The sequence below is a fragment of the Semicossyphus pulcher genome, unplaced genomic scaffold (assembly GCF_022749685.1).
Source record: "Semicossyphus pulcher isolate SPU_LCO1_2020_fin unplaced genomic scaffold, fSemPul1.0.p SCAF_18, whole genome shotgun sequence".
NCBI classification, from domain to species: Eukaryota; Metazoa; Chordata; class Actinopteri; order Labriformes; family Labridae; genus Semicossyphus; species Semicossyphus pulcher.
The window spans coordinates 17,099,227-17,124,865 of NW_027211691.1; the positions used below are offsets into that span (position 1 = coordinate 17,099,227).

A 25,639-nucleotide genomic window follows, 5' to 3' on the forward strand; every position below is an offset into this window, starting at 1 on the left:
ACGCATCCATCATTATGAATATATCAAGTGTTGTAAAGCAGACTGAGTTGAACCGTGTGGGACATATGGTGGGAATTTTACAGTGGCAAAAACATGTCGCTTTTAATCCACAACAGGCTTGTATATACCCCTTATATATTCACTCAAAGTATGACCTCATCCCCAATGCTTTCCATGCTATTTAGCAGGGTCTATTAAGGCCAATAACTAATTTCAAATATCTCTAAATCTTTATAACCCGTGTCTGCACAGGCGAGATTAGGCCAGCCAGCCATGCGACGGTCTACACATCTTCATTAATGTGGAAATTCTTTCATTCCTCGTTGAGCATCTCATGCCTTCCTCCTCTGCGAGGCAGGAGGCCAAGAAGTGCTTGGATTGGAGATGACATATGAATATGAATGATTCTTCAAATTCTCAGTCATGAGAAAGTTTTGTGGGAATGAGTTTAAGACAAATGAGTCATGTGATCAAGCGGGGGATAAAAAGGATTGGAGGAGGGGTAAGGAAGATACAAAGATCACCCGACTGAAATTGGATTTTAAAGATAATACTGATTTTTAAAATATAATCTCTGCCAATAAATTTGTCTTAAATAATATAAGAATCACTGACAGTACAAAACTTAAAGTACATATAAGTAGGTTTTGCTGCTTTCATGGGCTCATCGGATGGTCTTATTTTCCATATCGGAAAGTCGCTCTTTTAACTTCAGGGTGTTCATGAGCTTGAAGTGTTAACATGGAAACAACATGGATCCTAACAAAGAAGATGTGTTGTATTTTAATGTTCAGAACCAATCTAGGTCACCCTATGTGACCCTATGTGTAACCATATAACAAACTACTATGAGAGGAAAAAATTGATATGCAATACGTGAATTCATAAAAACCCAACTTTGTGGGCGCAGGTTTAGCTCAGCACTTAAACTCGGCGGCCATATACAGAGGCTACAGTCCTCAATGCAGCGGCCCCGGGTTCAACTCCCGCCCTCGGCCCTTTTCCGCGTGTCATCCCCACTCTCTCTTCCCATTTCCGCCCCTATCCACTGTCCTCTCTCTAAAATAAGGGCATAAAAAGCCCCAAAAAATAATCTTAAAAAAACACACAACTTTGACTTTTGTCTGCCAATATGACAACAAGTTTTTCGTGGACCAAAAGTGTCTCAGACTTATGTGAGTTTGGGTTCCGACTGAAGGAGGCGTTCACAAGAATTATCCCTCATAAACTCATTTTTCAGAGTATTCTGACACCACGCGAATGCATGCAGGGTTTTTCTGTAAATTAACCAATTCATATGCAACAATCAAGATAAACTTGTATAAAAACATGTTTAAAGCCAAACACATTAGAACACAGTGGATTAAAAAACGTATAGGCCTATGTGGTGCTGGTTTTCATTTGGTGCATGTCATCGCCCACACTCTCCTCCACACATTTCCTGTCGCTCTTCAGCTGTCCTATCAATAATTGCAAAAGCCCAAAAAAAAATATTTAAAAAATAAAAACATATAAAATATTGAGGTTGTAACCCAAAGAAAAGTGATTATGGGTGGGTGTAAGCAGCTCCTAAACTCCTGTAACAATTGAGCAACAGTGGGAACAAAGTGTAAAGTGAACTGCAGTGGCAGCAAACACCAGCATCTATGTCACAACACAACAGGAAGTCTTCCGACTGTATACATAAACCAGAGCAGGCAGACCCACATAAACACATGCACACATGCACAGCATCGCAAACGCACAAGGCTTCAGTCAGCAGCAGAGATCTGCTGAGCCGACAGCTCGGGCCGGGGCCTGGACAAACACCGGACAGAGATAAGCATCTGACACAGAGGGACACAAAGTGATGAAGACACAGAGGAGGGCACACGAGGGCACTAAATACGCAGCTTTAAATAGGGGTGGTGTAAAAATAAATCAGGGGTAAAAGGAAGGACAAGGGTGGAGGAACTAGTCATGCGAGATTTGAAGCTGGTGAAGACAAAAGTTCCTACATTTTTAGTTCCACTTTTCTTCATTATGCTCGGGTCAACATGCTCCTACAGGAATGATGAGCTGCAATACATGAGGCCTTCCTCTTTGGCAATAACATGAAATGGCCAGTACACTTCCTAATCTATAAATAGCATTGACTTGAGGCTAATTGTTATAAATTGCACAAAAACTACACAAGCTTCAGGCTAGAGTTGTTTCGATACCGATACCGATACCAGTATCAATATCAACCTTCAATACTGCCAAAATGCCGTATCGGGTACTGGGTGTCAGGTATCGGTTGTCGGGTATCGGGTATTGGGTGTGGGGTATTGGGTGTGAGGTACTGGGTAGCAGGTATCGGGTTTTGGGTGTCCGGTATCAGGTATTGGGTATCAGATATCAGGTATCGGGTAGTAGGTATTGGGTATCAGGCATCAGGTATTGGGTATCAGGTATCGGTATTAGGTATTGGGTTTTGGGTGTCAGGTATCGGGTATTGGATATCAGATATCAGGTATCAGATTTCGGGTTTTGGGTATTGGGTATCAGGCGTCGGGTATTTGATATCGGGTATCGGGTGTTGGGTATCGGGTATTGGATATCAGATATCGGATATTGGGTATCGGTGAGTCAATGCCAGTGTTAGTCTGTGCAGCAATCCGATATCATAACCAATGAGGCCTAAAAAATGTACAGGTTTGTGACAATAACAAACAACAGCAGTATGGTGCCAGCAGATAGTGTGTTGTCAGTCAAAGCTAGCAAAATGTCAGTGTTTTTCCTCCTACCTATATTATCTACACTTATTTATCGAGCTAGTATCGCAAGGGGGAGTCTGTATCTGTCGATACTAAAGTCAAGGTATTGGAATCGCTATCGGTATGATTCCGAAGCCACAACATCTGGCGTTTATCAACTTAACTTCAGGCCAGCTTTGGGAAAAATAAAGGAGTTTCTATAAGTGTCATTTAGAAGAGGAAGTCTCCACAACTACTGACTGACAACTGTACACAAGCTCTCACTTTCACATATCAATCAAATCCAACAAGAGTCGGCTGTTTCTTGCTAACGGAGCGAGCAATGACACGACACTGGGTCTTTGTTCCCCAGAGTTAATTCATCAATATGTCTTTTCAGCAGGAAACGCAGCTAACAAGAGCACCAGCACACATGTTCTTGATTGGCCTTTAATTTCAGACCTTGGGTCAGGGGGTCCGCTTGTCTGACATCTGCCCTGACCTTTTGCCTGGTCGCAGTTTTGTGTACACATGTGCTAGTGTTCAGGTCTAGTCTGGAGAGAGTCGGCTGGACCCCCTTTGGTGCGTTTCCTGTGCTGTCTCGTGCTCTTGCTCTCCCTGACCACCTCTATACTTCCCCAAGGTGCCGATGAAAAGACTTCAGAGGGCTGAATTCATCTGGGCTAAGGCCTCCTTAATGAACGTATGAACTCTCTTTTAGACGCCCTGGGTGCCGGAGAGGCTGATTAAAGAAAGAAGGGGAGGGAGAAGAGGGAGGAGAGATGTATAGAAGGGAAGAAGAGGGGAAAAAAATCCTCCTCTTGAGGTAAAACTAGTCCTTCAATTTCTGCTGTCCCTCTGCTCTGAGTGGAGGACGGAGGGGGAAGGGCTTTGGCCAAAAACCCCGGAGTCTGATCCTCATTAAGAAGCACAAAGAACATCAAAGTCCAACCCCAAAACTCTATCAGTCAGGAGCACCCACAATCCCCGTGATATTAAACTCCCAGGCGCCATTCAGTGTCAAGTTCTGAGGCAGCGCAGGGACTCGGGTGACTCACGGGTTGGGGGACTTAAAGGTCCTGAAGGTCAGTGGAAAGTTTGTGCTAACTTCTCCTCACCTCAGTGATTGGCTGCTGCAGAATAAGCTTTCTGCTGGAAGAGAAGAAAGCAGCAGACGCAGATAACCAGCAGCTGTTTGGAGATAACGGTCGCCAGCAGCTGCAAGACACTGTGAAAGATTTGAAACTATTTAAAGTTTCAAACCAGACCACCCTCACAAAAGTATGACGGGAAAGGTCGTCTATGCAAGCAGCTTATTATGACCTTTGTAGTTTTACTACAACCTGTGTTGGCTAATAATTATGACAGGAGGGAAAGAGGAAGTCAGGTTGTGTAGTTTTAAGAGATAGAAAGTTAGCGTAGGGAAGAGGTCGTGAGAACAGGTCAAACAAACAAAGACTTTCACCAGGGCGAATGTCATAACCATAAGTTATTTTTTGTTACCTGGTTAACATCAAGTATGTAACATCACGTCTGTAAGATAAAGGAGTTATCTTGAGTGAATAAACAGTTTTAAGTTATGTCAAAAACATACTTAACTTCACCATCTTTTCCTGAACGTAACTGACTGAACCGGTGCACTTTGCTTATTAAGAGTTTATTCATAACATAAAACTTTGCTTGCCGGTTACACTACTTCTCTCACTTTGAAGCTGTATCAAGGTCGGATCCTCATATGCCACAAAATTCTTTCAACTCTTCCGCTAAAGTTGAGAGCCACTTTGGTATAGTGCTGGTACTAATACGAAGGTTGAACTTCTGAGGGTACTCTCAGTGACTTTTACATTAAGGAGTGTTTGCAAAGGGAGTGGTGTGTAAACTGCTTTCATCAGGAGTTTGTCTGCTTTTATTTTAACCAGAGAAAAGAAATGACACGAACATGGTACTACCCTTACAAGCAGGCTAGGAACAAAATATCGATATGGTAACATATCGTCGTCCTGACTTGTGCAATAGAATTATCAATAGGCTGCCGTCATATATAGATATTTTAATTTACAAATATATCCTATTTTGACTCATCGCGTCACTGCTTCATGACTCCTTGCAGTCGCGGTTATGACATGAATGAGGGTAATGTGATGGTAATTAATTGGCTGAAGAAGTTAATCACATATCGTGATGTATCATTATATGATTGTCTTGCAATACATCAATTATCGCAGAAGATTCAAGATGTTTATTGTCACTCTGGTTATAAATGGATGGACTGTACTTATATAGCGCTTTTCTAGTCTTTGCGACCACTCAAAGCTGTTGAATGTCACATTCACCCATTCACACACATTCACACACTGATGGCAGAGGCTGCTACGTAAAGTGCCCAACTGTCAATCACTTATCACATTCATACCCGTTGGCTATGCCACCAAGAGCAGTTTGGGGATCAGTGCTCAAGGACACTAAGACATGTAGCCTGAGGGAGCTGGGGATCGAACCTCCGACCTTCCGATTGAAAGACAACCGACTCTACCACTGAGCAACAGCCCCCCAAACAGGTACAACTGTGTGAAATTCTCTCCATTTACAAAGGGGTATGTATTAAATATAAAAGACATAAAATATAATAAAATATATATAACAAAATAGGGAAGCGGCACAAAAAATCAGATACGAAAATTTGAGGAAAAAAGAAAATGTACATTTCAAGCTAAATATATACATCTAATATATAAACAGTACATTCAAGGCGCAGGCAGAAATATAAAAATAACAAATACATACATTCAAGGGTCAACTGATTGTAGTCTTCCACTGTTGCAGCGTCGTTGATGTTGTTGCTGCGGCCGTCCATTGTTACAAACTTAAAGACAACCTTTAGCTATAAAAAACAACACAAAAAATGTAACTTATCTAACCTAGCTAAGCACTAGGTAACCTTAAATAAAAATTGAACATGAATAAACTAACCTAAAATAACTAAAACTAACAAGCAGAGCCCCCTTGCAAGTCCCACCCTCCTCCTACGGCGCCAGCGTCCCAAAACATCGTGATATTATAGTTAATGTGGGCCACGTATCGCATTGTGAGTTACCCTCCGATTCCCACCCTTTTTTTGGTTTCCCCAAAAAAAGTGATCCATTGAATTTATTGAAAACACAAACTAATGGAGGGAAGTTCTAGAAAAGTCTTATTTTTAAAGATGATTTTAAAGACACTTTAAATATGACTTGTCCTGATATCAAAATGAAATAAAAGCAGCATTAAGTCTTCTTTTGTCACTCGGAGGAATGTGTAATGAGCTGTAAACACAGCACTGATAGTGTCACATTATGTTCTGGAAAATAGGTCAGCAAAACAATGTTTTTACAAATCTACAAGGTTGATGAGAGCAGGCACAGCGAAACAATAAAATTATACCTATAAAACAAAAAAGAGCTAAAAGGTGCTAAAATGCCACTTTCCCTCCAGAATAGGGGGCTCATTTCAAATGTATAACATGTTGACCTTTGTGAGATATCAACCAGTAAGGGTCAACAAGGAAGAGACAAAAACCTCATACACTAACAAATCAACAAAATATCCTCTCAGTTTTCTGGAGTTACACTATTGAAGCCCTGGTTAGCTGCGGCTGTCAACACTCCGCACAAATGGACTCTTAAGTTTTCTCATGAGATGTGTGTCTGAAACTATGAGGAGCGCACACCGCCTGGTCGCGCTTTAGGGAGAATATAAGTGCTGCGCAAACATTCCTCCAGGGTGGTCCGAAACGTACAGCTGTGCAGAGTCAGGTCGCAACAGCACAGGATGACTGAAGGGGCTGTTTCTATCAGAGACGCAGCATGAATCAAACACACGCCGATACCTTTCATCTGATTGGTTGGGACATGAACCCCAAAAGAAGGACTTGGAACACCCAGAGGTTTAAGTGCACAAACATTCAACAAACTGTCTGTTATTGTGTAACTTTAAAAAGATTATTAAATGCATTTTTTATTGGAAGAAACCACACAGCACAAGGTCTGAAGGTTGGGTGTTTTTTAGGCTGACTTACAGTGATTGAACGAGAGAAGCGGGGAATAAAAGGACCTTGCTGACCTTGCCAAAAAGGTCTGATGATTGCTGCCCCCTCTTTAGACCGCCAGGCTCGGCCATTAAATCTCTTACACAACTGCTGGCCTGTGCAGCCGCTCCTGACAGCCAAGTCTGCATCGACGCCGCCTTCGGCTTCTCGTACGTAACAGGGTGGGCGGCACATCACGTTTGATTGTTAAATATCACGGGAGTCTCACCTCTGACACGGCAGCTGGAGGAGCTCTGATAAGCTGAGGTGAGAGGTAAGGTACAGGATCGCAGTAATCAAACAGAACAAAGAGAAGACTCCAGAGGGATTTCAACAAAAACATGACTTTTTTAAGCGGCTGATTCATTCTTCAAATCAAGATTAACCTTAAAAAAAAGAGTACGACTGGATTTAAATGTGCTGGGTGACTCTTTTTTAATAGAAAAGGCTGTTAATTAAAAAAAATCCTTTGTCTTGAGATTAAAGTTTGGATCAAAGGATCAACAGTCACTTGCTGATGCCAGCACTGCACTTATTGGCACGCTGGTATTTCATAGACCTTCCAGGGAGTAAAGTGGATTAGCCCAACTTGACCTGGAGAATTTAGAGCCAAAGACTTTCCTTCCCACAGCATTGCTAGTATCTATTTCCTTATTTTCATACAAGAAAAGTTGCTGATAAAGCAATAGATCGCTGCTTATTCTGCCACTCCTTTTTCTCCCTTATCATCACAAGTAAAAGTTGTAATCAGAAATAGTTGAAAGTTGAAAACTCTCTGATAAAACTTCTGCTTTCCTCCCACAGCCCCCTCGCTGCGACCGCACCCGATCAGTGGCGTCCCTTCCACTTATAAACACCCACTTGTATCCTCGCACTAAACCTCCCATTTATCACGCTGACAGCAGCGGCTTGCGGTTATTGACTGGGAGTGGATTTTTTCTTCCCGTCCACAAGCTCAGTTATCAAATTAGATGCTGAAGTAAAATGTTTGGAATGTGAAATGAGAAGTGTCAGATGGCTTGTTTTTAGCTAAGTGAGCTAGTAGTAATCAGAGGGGGATTATCACAAACAGTGTGTAACTGAGAAGACGTGTTCAGGCGGTGTGTGTTGTTGGTTTTTCTTTGTATCAGTTGTGTTGAAATATCTGTCTAAGCAGCCTTGGTTTGCACCAATCGTGTCTTAGGAACACTCCTCACGAAATACTAAAGACAAGGCTCACCCACCTCGATTATGACACATAAATACAAGGCAGATGTAGTTAAACATGTTTTTTACAACTTAAGCAGAACGTTTGACATTTTGGTTATGTGTTTACAAGGACTGTCCTTATGAGGCCGATGACAACGCGTTTAAAAGCAGGTGCGCGCTGCGGACGTAGGTGAGAACAGCCGACGTGCAGCGGACGAGCAGCCCCGCCTACTCCCCGAACCAAGTATCCAGAGCCATATAGACAGAGATTGGCGTGAGTGGAGGTACAATATGCTCCATGATCCGCCATTGCGATGTCGCAACTCTCTCTCTATGGCTCTGAAAGTACCGTCACTCACTCAGTCACATACAGACCCGTGTGTAGGGCCGACCCCGGCGGTCAGCCAAAACCTGTATACACTTGAGTGTTGTTGTGACCATGAGGTTGCAACTTCAGTAAGAAATAGTCCCATTTATTACTCTTGGAAACCAAAAATGTCTTTTTTTGCACATATTTAAATTATAATCTCAAAGATCTCAGTTTCGTTCTCTTTAGCGACACCTACAGTAATAAACGGTAATTACGGGAGCACACTTCCCAGATATCCAGACAGTGTCGCATGTGTGACGTCCACGGCTCCTCGCTGTCGGTCGCTTTCCTTTTCAGACTGTTTGCTTCATCTGAGCGTCGAGTTTGTTTCTTTTTCTTTGGATTTTCACTTATTTTTGAAGTTGTATCTGTAGTCATCCATCTTTTCTTTGTTTGTTCAGCCATAGTAGATTACTGTTTACTCGCAACACTTGCAGACACCGGAAAAGCAGCCGCTTAGCTCCGCCTACCCTCTCTGGCAGACCAACAACTGCTGGGTGATGGAAAACGCGTCACTAACTGGGCGCCGCTTGAGATTTTGGCCACGAAAGTTGCCACAGACACCCAGTCTGTAATACTGCAAATGCAAAGGCTTTCATCAGTGGGCCATAGGCTCAATCACCATTGTGTTACCTCATTCTGCGATAGATAGTGACTTATCTTTATTTAAATGAAAATCTTCAAGATTATATCTTTAAACAAGATATAATGTTTAAATTAGTCAAGCTTTACAGGTGCTGGTACCCATGTTTTCATCCAGGTTAATGCTAAAGTAAGCTACCCTGCTAGCTGTAGCGTCATAAGTTGCGTTTCCACCACAAACACCTAGAACCTTTATTCCCAGGAACTACTTTTCAAGGAACCGAAAGGTGCCCTCGGCCTGTTTTTTTCTGTGGTCAAAAGACACGAAAAGATAAGATAAATTAATCTGTCGTATAAAAGAGTGACGGCTGTAATGCAACTATACAACAACGATGAAGGCATAGACGGTGAAGGGTATGCGTAATCAGAAAAGTTTAGCCACACAAGCCCAAAGTTCCTGTTCTTTTGGAAAGTACTACCCTTAAAGAGAGACTTTTTTGGGGTTAAACTAAGGTTAATAGACCCCGGTTCCTGTAGTTAAAAAACAGCTATTTCTATCACCTTCTCGTGTAACTCTCGCCAAGAGGGCAAAAAGTAAAAGTCTGTCACAAATTCAAACTCGTCCTTACACATGCCACAATGAGGTCTGCAGACACAGGAGTTCTTTTGTCAGAGTGCGTGTCTGTTTGTTCAGGCCGACCTCTGTGGCAGCGACCCAGATCTTTGATTGATTTGTAGAGTCATTAAATCGCAGGCTGTGAATAAAAGACTTCAGCATGGCGTTAGAAGATACGCCTAAGATAAGCCTAATAATCAGGTACCCACACACAGATACACCCACACAGTCAAACACTTAATATTAGGCATCAGTGCTCAACCTTACTCACATAAACACTGCCTCATTTTCTCCCCCACATCGCTATGTGATTCTTTCCTTTGAACATGACCTCGCTGCAACATCAAAGGAGAGATTATTTGACTTCTCACTCATCTGTGTCCAAATCATTTTTTTCCCTCCGCTCCTTTAAAAAAATACAATGTCACCGGGGCCGGTATCACGCATCATTAGTGTTTGGGGAGAGCATGAGGAGAATGTTATTACAGCCCTGTATCCCGACAGCACACAATACAGCCAGATTGTCTCTAATCATCAATAAAGTTGTGCAGATTTTTCAAGACTGCTGCTCAGGGCGGATGAATGACAACAGCGCCGAGAGCTGCGGCACACTTTAGGAGTCGTCATTTTTAAGAGAGCACATTCCCATCTGTGTATCATCAGGCCTTAGATGCTTCCAAAGTTACGATGGCAATAAACAAGATAGAAGTGTTTGTTTACTCCTGAGCTGATTCCACAGGCGGAAAAGGAGCAGCAGTGGGAATGATGATGCTGCGGTGTCTACGGGCGCTGTGAGCGAGCTGAGCTCAGCTGCAGCAGACAATAAGGAGCTTTAAGTGCCTGCTGCTGAGAGGCCCATGTGTCACTTGTTGCTGCCGAACAGGTGAACTTCATTAGCTCCATATTGTTTCACATATGAGGCGATGAGATTTATATACTACTTCCTCTTTGTGGATGTGATATGGTTATCATTTTTATTTTAATACCTGTAGGATGAAATAGAAATTCCACACAGATTGATACATTTCTCTTATTTTTGCTTAAGATCATTGGAGAAACACTGATTTTTAACATGAAGCTGCTTTTTTCAATATTTTTTTTACCTATTTTTATTAACAGGTAAGTTGTTTTGGCGTGGAGGACATCTCTGCGGATAATTCAGCTTCCGTTAAAAACCTAAGGAACGATGAAAAGAAAAGGAATCCCAACCTAAAAACAAGCAAAACGCCTACAAACAAGCTAACAAGCTAACAAGCTATCGAGCTAGCCTTGTTAGCTCCTACAGACCTGTTGTGTGCTGAAGTGTCGTAGGAACACCAATTTTTTTACCATGAAACTACATAATTGAGTGAAGCTCCGACTATCGTTACCATAGACAGTATAAAAAAGATGGACGACATGACAGCTCCCTAAATGTGAGGCCAAATCATCTCTATCGACCCCTGCTGGCTGGCTGCAGTATAGGTCATAAAGCCCGCCTCCTCCATGTTAACAGATGGGACATGAGTCAAACTATAAAATCAAAATACACTCTAAATAAATGTTTCTCAAACATGGTTTCTGTCATTATAGTTAGTTCTTATCATGCTGATTTATGTCCAAGTTTTTCTGACAAGTGTAGTTTTAATCTGATGCTGTAAAAAGGATGATTGACAGCTCTGTTGACAAATCCGGCTCCTGCAGCCGATCTGTTCCGGATTAGCAGAGTGGAGGAGGAACGGTTAGAGGAGACGTAACTAAAACAATCACTACAGTCATTGAAGTTTCATATCTGTGAACGTCTGCTTCAGACCAACACAAGAAGCTGTTCTGCTGTTAGACATGCCGACGTGCCGGATCTTTGCTGTTTTTTTCCCAGGTAAATTTAGTGCGTGTTTTGGTTAGCACCAGCGGCTACCACGGCTTCACCTGCTGATCTTTACTGTGCAGTCTCTGGCTTCAAATGACGTCACCATCGCAAGATGGCAGCGCCCGTCAAGGGGTAATTTTGGCTTCAATTTCGTACAATGAGAGCAGATGGAGACAAGTCGTCCATCTATATACAGTTATTGATCGTTACATTCTCCGCTAGCAGTGCATTGTCGTTGTTTGCTAACGCCATGAGATAAATGCTTCTTTGCTGCTCTAAAACAGTAGTTACGAGTTGCAGCTACATATCCTGTCATGGCAGTAGGCTACGATGCTGCATGTGTAAGCTAAAATATTTCAAGAGGTGAAAAAAAAACTGATTTCCGGTGAAACATTTTGATTTGATTTTAAATAAATTACGGGATCTGACATGTGCACAGACTGACAATACTGGTATTGGTAGTAGAACAACTCTACAGTAGTTTTGGAAGTAATATAGATACTTTATCATGTCCTCTTCAGGAAGGAACTTGTGTGGAGATATCAGAGTAAAAGAGAGGAAAACATCTGGTTCCTCTCCACATAGCACCGGCGTCCCGCTGCTGAAGAGACAGAGAAGTGAAGAGAGGGTGGATAATTAATTAGGCACGCAAAGTTTCATGATGCTGAGCCATTCAGCGAGACAGAAATGATGAGTCACCGAGGAGTAATTCTAGCCACCGGATATTATACAGTATGTTACGATGTTTCATCTTTTCAAAATATCATCTCCCTTTGACTTCATTCCTCAAGAGCGACCTTTATGTTAACTCTCCTCTCTCACACATGCTTGACGAGGGAACAAAATGTCAGAAGTCAGAAAATAGCATGCAAGAATAGGCCAAAGAGGGCGCTTCCACTTTCATGAGTATGAAACATTAGAGCCGGATATAGCGAAAAGAGTGGCTGGAAAGATATGAAAAGGTCAGCAGAAAATGGATGAAAAGTGAGAGTGCTGGAGATTAAATACACTCTAATATATATGAAGGATAGCACTACAGTATATTACGCTCTTCTGGGACGTCTGTAAGCCTTTTGGTATCTATTTCCACTATGATCAATGGACTTTTCACAACAATAGTCTTAATAAATTCACCGCCTCGACAGAGAAACTACATGAATCAACACTAGCTTTAAAGAAAAAGTGAAAAAACTGAGAGAAGCAACAATCAAAGTGTCACCGCAGCCAAACTTCCTACCCGCGGGCTGTGATTTATCGAGTCTAACGCCTGAAAGTATGCTCAGTATTCAAGCAACAAAAAACAAAGTGGATATCATCTCAAGGTTACAGCCTTTTATCAGACAGCGACATCCCCAGTTAAAGCTAGAAAAACAACAGACTATTACTCTTAGACTGTGAAGGCCACGGCGCACCCTTAAATCTTTGTGTTTTTAACTCTACGGGAACTTAAGAGCCCTTAAGGGACACGGCTTTTAATCCGGTGTGAGAACAGCTGTTTAGCGTCTCAGGGGCCTGGCTATTTCCAGAAGGATCCTCTTAAGTGCCCATCGAGTGTGATCAGCATCTTCAGCAGGCGTGACAGCCTCCCAAACATGGCATTTCGCACCTCACCCGAGTGGACAGCAACTCGCTAAAAAGATTACATTAATAGCAGCGAGTGAACCAAGTATAGAAAGACGTCTTAGGAAATTAAGGCTTTTTTTCTCACCTTCATGACAATTTGACTTGTTTTTCGCAGAGAGTTATAAGCTGCGATGACAGCACCCGCCCCTGGATTCTAAAGCCTGACACTGGCACAGACACCATCTGCATTCCTGTGCTGGTTAAGAGGCACATACTGTGGTTATCATTCCAGGGGAGCGTTTGCCATTTCAGGGTAATCGCAAAGGGACTGTAAGTATGATAGCAGGCAGCCATGGTTATTGTTACTCCTGGACATCCTGACAATGGGACACTGACTACAACTATGTAGTCTTAACAATGGCAGAGAGGGAATTTATTCAATGTTATTGTTAATGCAAGGTCGTGCTGTCATTATGATAAACTGTTGGTTTGTTTTGAGCCTTGTATGTCATGTCAAATATGGACTAAAATCTTTATATAAGAACTTTTCCCAACATTTATTTCTAGAATAAAACTGCGGATAAAACAAAAATCAAGTACAAACAAAACAGGGATCTTAAACACTGGGGGATGAAACTTTTACAGTTGCATTTTTAAATCTATACATAACATAACAGGCAGCCAGTGAAAGTTGGCTAGCACAGGGGTGCTGTTCAAATCTCTCGGTGCCTGTTAAAGTTCGGGCAGCAGCCTTTATCAGCAGTTGGAGTCGGGTATTAGAGCTTGGATCCTATAGAATAAAGCCTATTACACTAGACTGGGCAGTAAAAATAAATGTATGACTTAGTGTAACTCAGTAAGAGATCAGAACGGTCTGATATGGTAGATTTTCTTGAGCTGAAAGTAGCATGACTTGAGAGCATTCTTCAACTGACCTTTGGTTACCTCGCAAGGCGAATGGATCCGAGAGATCGTGATCAAGAGAGAATCAATTTTGACGGGATTCTAGTTATGGTGTTGAGCTGAACCACAGTGGTGTGTAGAAATCAGTGTCCTTTGGTGTGACAACAGCTTAGCGACTGCTTGCATGAAAACAGCGGTTACTTTAGATGCAACTGTTGCGTAAGTTATATCTGACATAGAGAGTATTTCTTCCTCTAACAGGACAGCAAAGAATGGCCATTTTTGCTCTACTCCCATCCAGCTGGCTTCAGCATGAAATGAATTTACCAACATATGGTTCTTTGATCTGATTGGTTGAAGTTAGTCCATGAGAGATGGGGCTAGATAGCTGGTTTGTTCATCACCTGCCGAGTGCTTTTTGAAAGTTCCAAGGATGACTTCTCAGATGGTTCTTTGAAACAAACCATCTGGTGCGTCATGTATCTACATTAAAAATCTGTCAAATATTTTTAGTCAGGGAATCAAGCTTACTGAGAAACAGGCTGATAGAATTTATTAGACCAAAGACCTCATAGTTTTATTATTGGACATTTTGGGTTATCCAACATTTAATATCACTGAGGACGCAAAGAGATTATCTAGAAGGCTGGAGAAACTGGATTGAACAGGGACATAAAACAGTGTGTCATCTGTAAAACTGTAGAGATAGACATCATTATTCTAGATTATCTGGCAGGGAGGCAGTATGTACGTAGTTGGAAAAGAACAGAGGACCAAGAACGGGACCTTGAGGAACACCAAAATTACAATAATTTTATTACAGCGGTGAAGGATAAGGTAATAACCTACTTAATGATGGTGAAGTCTCTCATGAGCACTTTAGAGACAGCGATAAATAACTTGAAATGTTTCGCTTTTGTTTAAGAGTTTCTCATTAAAGTAAAGTCGAGCAAGGTGTTGGATTTGATTATGCAAAATACCTTTGACTTTTAATATATCCAGGATAGCTCCCGTTTACACAATCTAACTACAGTTGAGTTGCACAGACAAGCTCTTCAATGCGATATGCAGACCTTATGTAATATTGTCATTGTCAATAACATGCAAATACCGTGTTTACTTATGGGATGAGGTAAGAGGGCATAGGGTTGTTTTCTCTACGGGTGTGACCTGCCACTCCCAGTCAGCAACACTGCTCAGTACCACACAGTATGCTTACACACAGAGTTACTCTGGGTTTAGTTTTAAACATGTAATCTCTTTAGAAACCAAGCATTAAATCCCAATGTCATCTAATTTCATGTCAGTCATTATTTATCTCATATATCTTTATATGTAGGTGTAGTGTCAATGATTAATTTACCCTCTCCTGCTTGAAGGTCACACTTCTTGTCAACATGCTTATGCTACATTTAAGCTCTATGTTATACCCTTGTCTTTCATTACCAATTTATCACGGTATGAGGTCATAAGGTCAACATAAAATCTTCCTGATCCAAATTTAAGCAGTTTACCGGCACATATGGCAAAAGAAGTAAAATACCAATTTCTTTACTATGGAGAAGCTGGAACAATCATGTCTTTTAACATTGTCTCACACGTTGAAAAAGCATGTGTATAAAGGGCAAAGTGATGCTGCACCCCACAGTGATATGACAGTCTACAAGCAGATGGCTCTTGAAAGGGCGTCTGAAAAAGTGCTGTGGTAAGACAGAAAATTTGGACTCACAACGAGTCTATTTGATTGACTTGGCTCACGGACAAAGCAACACGACTGACTTGAATTAATGAACAAAGACATACGGAACGAACTTCAGTAACAACATCAGCTAACTTCTTGGCAGAGAGCAAAGCGAGGAGAGCTTTAAGCTGTTCCTTCTGAAGAAGAAGTTTGTGATCGAGTTGGATGTAAAAGTGCTCCACCCCTCTCTCATGAGAATTTTTACCAGACTGATGGGAAAAGAGGAGGCAATTTCTTGACTCAGCTATCCAATCAAGACTTCATATCCCTCTCCTGAAACTGTTTTTATAATCTCCAAACATTGCTGAAACCTGAGATGAAGAACATCGTGAGTCAGAGAGCAGCTGTCCAGGAATCTGTAGAGGATATTTCTGAATGACGAGACTGTTTTACTCATTGTGAGTGCAGCTCAATGAAAATAACACCTGTGTGCCAAAATATAATCCAAACAACACTGACATTAATAATGCTTTCCATTTCCATCTTTGGTCAATACATCTGCAAAGTTTAAGACATCTGCAACTGGATCCACACATCACCAGTGAGAACTAGGTGAGAGCTTTCCTGGCTCTTTGCTAGGAAAACGTGACTCAGGAATTCCCACCGTAACAATGGAAAAAGAGTGAAGTTACAGCTGAAATGGGAACATCGTGAAACAGATTAGGAACACCGGAGAAACAATCCTCCCTTGAGGTAATCAAGAACACAGTCAAATGAGTCAGTCCACAGCCAAGGCCAATAGTCCAGTCTTGTACAATATACCACAACATACAAAACCAGGTCCAAACTAATGCAACCAATTCTCCCCTGGAAAAAGCCACTGTCAGTCAAAGCTGGTGTTCTCTGTAATCGATAGAAGCATAATATTTGAAACTAGCGCCATAGTTGTGGAGAAAGTTGTACAAACAGCTTGTGGTTTCGCCCGTTCGACACTCCTTCAACACCCAGCATGCATTGCGCCCCTCCCTCTGAAAGGAACGGCCCAGCGAGAGATGCTGGAGTGAAATACTTTTGGCTGCAGGCAACGGCTCAGAGCGGTAAAGAATCCGAAATACGACTAGAATATACCGGTGGGTCATCTAAATAATCTTCGTGTCTGCAGTCTACATTTCAAACCTGACGATTCTGAACGAGACATCGAGACATCAGAGTCGGGCATCCTAGATTGAGGAAGTGTAGTTTAGCGAGCTCCCTGGCCTCTGCCAGATGTTGCATTTTACGTAGTCTGGTGGAGGTTTTCCAAGGCCCTTGGAGAAGCGGATAGCGTCCAAAGGCACAGATCGAAATTGCATTTTTTCTACCATAATAGCATGATAGGAGTGAGGTTGAAAATCGGCGAACTGGCCCTTTAAAACACCAGTTTTTCTTTTTGTCTCTTGGTCTTGAATGCATCCTAACCAAGCGTTTCCAACTACTGAAAATGGAGACTTTTCCAAAGTGGGTATGTTTGGCTCTTCCACGGTTCTGACACTTTTAAACCTCTTTCTTTTTTAATACATTAGTGTGTTAGCACTTTCAGGTCGCAATAATAAAGAGACAAGGCAGAATAAAACAAACCCATACCTTCTGTCTCCCTGTAATTCTACAAAAGCCGCTTCCTAATGCAGACTGAGGAAATTAACTGTTGCACTTTTATCCAATTCTCCTCCCTTTGCTGCATCTGGCACTGCAGAAGATTAAACATAACCTGTTCAATCAGGCTAAAGAAATTAATGTGCTTTCTCCTGCCAGCTGCAGCAACAGCGAGGGAAAGTTGGTGGGTAGCATGAGCAGACACAGACAGGGAATAGTACCACAGCTAAAAATGCACAGTTAAATTATATGTAGTTGCGTACTGCACATTGTTTGAGATGGAAGTCCAGGGTGACGAGACCAAAACAATGACAATGAGCTTGACAGAGCTGGCTTTCCATATTTCACACCAAACTGCTCACATGTGGTGTATTTCCTCCTCGTGATGCTAAACTCATTAGCTGTTCCAGCAGTCTAAAAATGAATGGTGTGATAGAAGAGCTTCTGTTCGTTGCCATCCAGGTGCTATTTGTGTTTATCATACAGAATGGTTGTGTGAGTTTAAAAACTTAGGGAGACAAATGACTGAGTTTAATGCATGTAAGTGTGGTATACATCGTAGAGAGAGTGAAGGAGACAAGTCTGCAACCTGACCCCTCTGTCACCTGCGTCTGTACAACAGGAGAAACGTTTCGGCTGAGTCAGAATGTGCGTTTTTTCTGCTGAAGCTGCCGTTCTGTCCTTCCACACACCGACCCAGCATGCAACCTGAGCTTGAGCAGCACAAAACATCAGCCCTTTTCACCCTGCTGCCTACATGCATGCTACTGACCAACTGTGACAAAGCACATCAAGCTGCCAGAGCAGCTGCCATCATAGAAACAAATATATCACAAGCTCTCACATGCGCTGTCATAAAACCAGTGTGCACTGAAGATGCACCCCTCTGGAGGGCTTTGCAGCAAACTGGCAATTTTCCATTGCGTCCTCGCTCACGTGTCCTGTCACTCAACATGTCACCATGGAGATGAGCTAAGCTTCTCTGTGTCTCATGCTGTAATGCACACACTGCAGCACACAGCAGCAGAGGCAGAGACGGCTGACACGGTCGCACCTCACATGCAATCAGAGGCACATCTTTGAGCCATCCAGCCATGCAATAAAAAGCACTGAATGCGCTCCTCCTGTTTCTGTTTATGTGGTGTACTTTAAGACAGTGAGATGCAGTGAAGTGGTCCCTAAATGCATCTCAAGGTGAGCATCACCTTAATGAGACAGAGCATGAGGGGGAAAAAGTTAGCAGCAGCACGTAAAGGGCAACTGCCACTTCAGATAAGTGTATGAAGTGGGCAGTGAATGGGATCACACCACTGATGCACATGCAGGGAGCATCACAAGGGAAGGGTCATCACAGCCTCCACATACCAGGCACGCATAGGGAGGATACACAGCGCATATGCAGTATAACCAACATACATTTAGGTCATGTGAGCAGGGGAAATATTGTGCGTGTCTGAAACTATTATCACATTTCCTTAGAAGACAAAAAGTTGAAGAATCTTTAAAGAAACTAATATTTAAAAAGGTAGATCTGTTTTCCCTTGATTGTACTTTAATTAAGCTTAATTATAAGAAGGGTAACATGTAGTTCAAGCTTTATAGAGCACAACTGTCTCCCTTCAGACAGCTGGGGTGTGTAGTTATGCTACTTATAACACCGTGACTACTTTAAGCTAACATTTGTGAAATTAGAGAAAAGATCATTCTCAAGTTATGTTAGCTTAAATTGCCTCTGCGTCACAAAATTACTTAATATAAAGTTACAAAAATATTCTTGACAGCTAAGAGGGGAAGCTGAGCCCAAAACTTCGAGAGTTTTCCACAAACATGCTGGTGAAATGAAGGTCAGAAGACGCAACAACTCAATAATTGTTCTTACTGTGAAATTTGGGACTTCCTTTGTGTTGACTCGGAGGAAGGTCCGCGAACTGCACCCGGTGTCCCGACATGTCCGTTAGCTTCCACCCCTCAGGTCAGACGCACGCGACCACCAACTGTGTTCTCGGTTTGTTTCAAAGTATCCGGTAACTTCCGAGCACGCGGCTGTACTGACTGTGCGTTGTGAGCGCGTGGGAATCCTTCACTAGTACACACACCGGTGGGAAGCGTCTGTCATTGACTTTCCCTCTGCTCCCTCTCTGTGTGTGTGTGTGTGTGTGTGCTGCTGACTGCGTGCCAGTACTGCAGCAGCTCGGTCCACTCTCACCTGCCCTCTGCTCCTCTGTATCCTGATACTTTCTGCTCCATATGAGACGCTCTGGAGCAGGCAAAAGCTCTGTCTCTGCTCCCGCATTTAAACAGATAAAAACTTTTTTTTTTCACTCTAATGTCCACATGACTGCAGGGTTACGTCATCATTGTAAAGCTCTCAGGCCAAATGATTCATAATAACCCCATGATAAAGTTTAGGTAGAGGGCTGTGTGATGTTTCATAGGCCTTTATATCGGTATTTTTCAGCCTCCTTATTCAGGATTTTTAAAAAATCAGAATCACATGAGCTTCTTCTTCTAGGCAGTCTACTTTATTTAACGGTAGTCCACAATTTCCCCCATGGATCAATTACTAATCCAGAAATCAATAACTAATCCGGAAACATTTTTTTCTCTCTTATTTGAGAATACTGGGAACCAACAGCCCAAAACAGAATTCCTTCAGCCACTTTGTCAGGTTGTATATGGGGGCTACGACGCCACCGAGTGGAAGAAAATTGCAACGTTGTCAGTCTGTCGGGGATGGTTAAAAAAAATCAGCTCCTTTGTGGCTCCTCTCAGCATCTGTACAATTCATATTCTAGTCCTAATGTTTGCCAAAAGTGTTCTACTTTGCAAAATGTGTCATCATTTATTGAACCGTATTTTATATTTATTCTTGTCGAACAATATAATGACCTAATGCTGGGAAAGAGTAACCTACTTTACTGGTGGATAGCATCTATAGTAACTTGCATATAGGCTATTAAAATGTATTTTTACTTGCCCTACGGAAGCCCTAAGCGGACATGCATCCATACATTATATTCTGTTTTCCCGTGATAAAGAGTCATTTGCAGAAATCTCAACTCACTTGTCTCATTATCTCGAGATAACAACACTGCACCACCATCACGCCAGATGACGATGACTCGTATCCCCAAGGTTGTAAAAGCACAAAACAGATATAGAAACAGGCCTAACTCACCTCATTAGTGTGGGCAATGGCAGCATTTTTTCCCGTTATCACGAGAAAACAAGCTTTCACATCTGGAGATAATGAGATAAATTAATCTGTTATAATGGGAACACCAGTTTTGTTATCCAGAGATAACGAGAAAAATAAGTCCTGAAAAAACAACCGGAAATTACTTGTTCCCATGGGAAACCAGTGTAAATTAAATGTATGGATGCATGTCCGCTTAGGGCTTCCGTACAAACAGGTTATAAAAAAGACAGTACAGAGTTGGGATAAACAACATGTTGCAGATTATGGGAAAAAATTGCAACATTGACCCAAAGACTTTTAATCCCACATAAGTTAAACTATGCATAAGCAGGTTGTGTGCATGTTTTCCTCTCCTTATAGCAGCTATAGCCAACATTTTCATAATAACCACTTATCAAATGACAAATCTAGCACCTGAATATTGGACTTGAACCATGGACAAATTTGCAATATCTTATCGCACTTGACATTCAACAAGACTCGGTCAAAACCTAGTATGTGGCTGACCGCAAGGACTGTCCTTATGAGGCCGATGACAACGTGTTTGAAAGCAGTTGCGCGCTGCGGACGTAGGTGAGGGCAGAGGGCGAGCAGCGGAGGAGCAGCCCCGCCTACTCCCCGAACAAAGTATCCAGAGCCGTATAGAGAGAGAGTCGCGTCAGTCGAGGTCCAATATGCTACATGATCCGCAGTTGCGATGTCGCAACTCTCTCTCTACGGCTGCGAAAGTACCGTCACTCACTCAGTCAGTTACTTAGTCAGTCACATACAGACCCAGTGTGTAGGGCAATAATATGTGACTGTTGCGTTCACAACTTGTTTCTGCTGCCACCACATGGCCAAAGAAAGTTACTGCACATTTACAGAGGGAACGGCACTTCCACAAACTAGTGTCAAATTGTAGTGGTGTACAAAATAGTGCAAAGTGCTTTCAAGCTCCACATTGCTTTGACAAAACACAGGCCTCTTGTGGTGTCTCTTAATGCACCAAGTTCTGCAGCCTGACCCGAAAGAGAGGTCATCGGCTCCGGAGTCGCTGTTTGTTACATATTCCAAACACCACTTTTCACTTTAGGACGGCAGGAAGTGAAGGATGAGTAATGCATCGAGTCATGCTGCTAAATGGATGAGTCTCATTTCAGGGACGTACGATTCTGCACGCAAGATGACACAGCTGACACAATCATGATGATACCGGATGACAAAAGCAGTGGAACAAGAGACAGGTGATAATTAAAAATTAAATCATCACAAATCAGGTTTTCTTTCAAACTTTATTTTGAAATATTTTGTCAAAAGCCTAAATAGAAATGGAATAATAGAAAAACCTTGAAATCAAACTCTCTGACAGGACGTTTGTGCAAAAGAGAGTAGCTATACAGATTTTAAACAATGTGGAGACAAAGGAAAAAGGCAACCCAAAAAAGCTCAGACATATACAGTAAAAATAATTCAATCATGTCATCATAACCCAAACTACCCAAAAGAACAGGCTCACACTCTTGCAAACTTTTTCTGCCACTATTTTTGAAAACTCTGTACAATAACCTAAAGTATGTGCACTGCACGTCCTTTCTCTCGTTGTATAAATCTTATAAAAAATAATTTATATCATGTAGGAACCGAGCACAGTGGTTCTGGGTTCTACTGTATCAGTGTGCATCCTTTTACTCTGAAAATACAGTGTTCTTCTTTCACGCACACCCATTTTGCTCAATGTACATTTTGGACAAAGAGGCCGCCATCGACTTGGCCAGCTCCTCGTCTCGCTTCCTCTGCATCTGGGAGTTTCTGCACCAGTCCTCGTACTCCGGGTTCGGGAGACAGTTGTCCAAAAGGACGTCGTAGTGACCGTTACTGAGCCAACTCAGCCAGATCGCCGGTTTGGAAGCATCCTCCCCCCCGAGATAGTGCACCATGGTGGAGACGGTGGGGCTCTCCAGGCTCCCTCCTGTCGTCAGGTGGATGTTGACGTTCAGCATCTGGCTCATGGCGAGGAGCTCAGGGTATCCGGCCCAGGCGCCGTCCTGCGCCGCGTTGATCAGGAACTCGCCTACGTCGCCTTCGATGATGGGGTTGAACTCGTCCAGGTGGTCGGCGATGTGGTGGACCGTCTGCTCCCTCAGCTCGCTGTGCCTCGCCTGGTCCCCGAACGTGGCCCTGCACACGGCTCTGTACAGACAGTTACCATCTGGAATGACGTGGTACCTGAATTTGTGCCTCTCCTGGAGGTACTTGTTTTGTTTCTCCACTTCAGCCAGGTAGCGGGTGACTTTATCGTTGACGTCCTCTCTGTTTTGGCTTCTCTGTGGAGCTGACTCCTGAAGAACACTGAGCTCGAAGGCCCGTCTGTCCTCTGAAGCTGGAGCAGCAGGGCCTATAAAATCCTCCTTTATGGGGCCTTCAGGGTGAGCCAGCTCCTCTTCTTGTAACGAGGACCATCCATTGCTTCTGAAGGGGACATCCATCACTGAAACTGCATCATCCTCACTTGAATTTCCAATCATACCATTTTCTTCTTCTCTGGGTCTGGAAATGTTGTGGCTGTTGAAAAAATGATCCCCAACAAGCTCTGGGAAATCATCCGTCCCGTTTCTCATGTGATCTATCAAATCCACAATCACGTCAGAGTCACAGCCATTGCAGAGGATACTGTCACCATTCATCTGAGAGTCAGGGGAGGCTGGTTTGGTCTTGGACTCCCTCACTATATGAACAGGAACAGACCTCTCCACTCCATCAGGTCGGCGGATTAATATCTCAGCAGTCGACGTGAAGTAAATCGGCCTCATGGATGAAGCTTCGTAGCATGAAAAGGCAGGCATGTTTGCGGAAGAAGCAGCAGCAGCAGGCTCTCTCGCCGGATCCCCGTTGGTCGCTGGAGTTGTTCCTGGGTGTGTAAATCCCGCTTTATCGGCCTCAGGGGAACTCGGTGTAGTTCCGTTCAGACGCTCAGAAGCCGCCGATAAAGTTATTGTAACTTTGCGAGACGACCTCGGATAGTGTGTCAGCACACTGTTGTACAGCTGCATTTTGAAGGAGTCCTTTATACTGAACGCCGCCGCCGGGCCGTTACGGAAACATGACAACAACATCTAAAAATACCCCCAGTGTCATCAACAACAGCAAAGTTGTAGGGAGCGTTTCCATGGTCCTGAGTCCTGTCACCGTTGACACGCAGAGACGAGGAGACTGTCCACTTTAGCCTTCTTGCGTCATTTGCTGTTGGGGTGCCTCCCTAAATTTAGACTTCAAACTGTTACAAGACACGGTCCGCTTCAACAGTGTCAAGTCAAACAGAATAGGACCTATACGTTTCCTGTTTAAATCCTTTCAAAATAAAATCCTTGTCGACGAAACATTGTTTTTATTTTATTTTATGTACTTGTAGAGTTAAACTGGAATTTGTTAAACGATAAGCTACATGATGTTTACCTCATAAAATTGAGGTAAAGCTTATAATAAATATATAGTATATTATATAGTATATTCTAGTATTGCTGCTGTAATATACATTATTACGTTATGATTATACATATATTTTATTCCTTTAATTTTACATATTATTATAAATACCATACTGTATATCTATTACATTATACTATATTATACAATATAATTGCAATTTTACCTTTATATTTGATTTTTTACTACTACATTATTTACATATACATACTGTCATATATAGCACTGTATTTATTTGCCATCTACTTGTGACATTCTTATTTTTATATTGTATTTACTTACCTACTTGCTGTACTGCTGCAACACCCGAATTTCCTCTCTGGGGATCAATAAAGGATTATCTTATCTTAAACTTAGCATTGCGTGAAATTACATACGTTTTTTTCTTATTTTATTTTATTGTTAATCAGCGTAGATTAAAAATGTGTTATACACTGAAAACAAGTCAGAAGTCACATAATTAGTTATAGCTATAGACACAGAAAATACCTGTGTGATCAATGGGTTTGATTTGTCGTTTCACATTTACTATATAGAGAAATTTTCAACTAAAGAACACTGCTTGAAATGTAATTGATCTGAATTTTGAAGTTTAGATTGATGGATGACTGGTACCACAAAATACGCAACAATTTCAACTTTATTTTGAAAGCAGAATCGCCTAATATCCGGTATGGTATCGCTGTTTGTGGGTAGCTTGACGCAGCTCTCGATTTACAGGTTCTGACTGAGGCACAGCATCGGTGCTTGACCACAAGTCGAGTAATTTAAAGAATTCAATGTGTCACAGCTAAATAAATTGAGTGATAGAGTGTAAAACATTTCCTGTCAGTGGGCTATAGTTCCTTTGTTCTAACCCCTTTCCATATTCCTCCCGTATAGAATGGTGTTACTGAACTGTTAAGCATGTGATAAACAGTGATCGAAGAAGTAAAGGTGGACAGTGGCAGGGGAACTTGTGAAAACACACAAAAATTCTCCTTCAACCCTTCTTACTACAATATCTAAAAACGACCGGAGAAAAACTACCAACAGCGAGAGACAAGGGCCATTGAAGTTACTGAATCAATTATTTTGAATAAAGCGAAATTCATAATATATATATGTATTCCCTGTTTTAATTATCATTCTTATCATCATACATGTGCCATTATGAAATAGGGTGTGACTCAAAGCGTATTATACTGAAAGTGGCTGCTATTGACTTACCGGCAACAGGCTGCTGCATGCCCAACCTGCTCACATCTCTATTTTTAACACATTGACTGTTTGAGCCTGTCCGCCTGAAACAGAGTCACGCTACTTGTGTTTGATATGAATGGGAGTGCTTAATATAGACCTATATCGTCAGTTGTTATTGTCAGTTATCGTCAGGAGCAGCTGCAGCTGCAATGTCATATTATGGCCTAGTAAAAAAAATTAAAAAATTACATAGATTTTCAACTTTGTATACATTTTTTTTTAAGTGACACGTGTGGCGTTTTAGCAATGTTAATTAAAATAAATATCAAGTAGGCTTTCTCCTGAGAAAATACTTACTTCATCGAGCCACCAGAGGGAGTCAGAGGACCATATGTTTTCCCAGTGATGCTGCGTTCAGGGTAAAAGTACCACAATCACACACGCGGGGGCGACATTTAGCTTTCCACAGAGAAATGTACGTCTGTCTGGAACAAATGCATGTAAAGAGACGATGCTACAGCAGCTGTCGCAAGGTTGTGCACCGCATACAAATGAGGGAATTGATCTTTTTTCCCTCGCTCGCTGTCGCCTACTGTTGTCTTTATAGTAACCTGCACTGGTGCACTAAA

General features: G+C 42.2%; 1 protein-coding gene across 1 annotated transcript; it reads right to left on the reverse strand.

Moving 5' to 3' along the window:
- Positions 1-21,618: 21,618 nt before the first annotated feature.
- Positions 21,619-23,631, reverse strand: LOC138596055 (OTU domain-containing protein 1). The gene has a single exon (XM_069667637.1). The coding sequence runs from the start codon at positions 23,456-23,458 to the stop codon at positions 22,058-22,060; it is 1,401 nt and encodes a 466-aa protein (XP_069523738.1). The 5' UTR covers positions 23,459-23,631; the 3' UTR covers positions 21,619-22,057.
- Between the last annotated feature and the right edge of the window lie 2,008 nt (positions 23,632-25,639).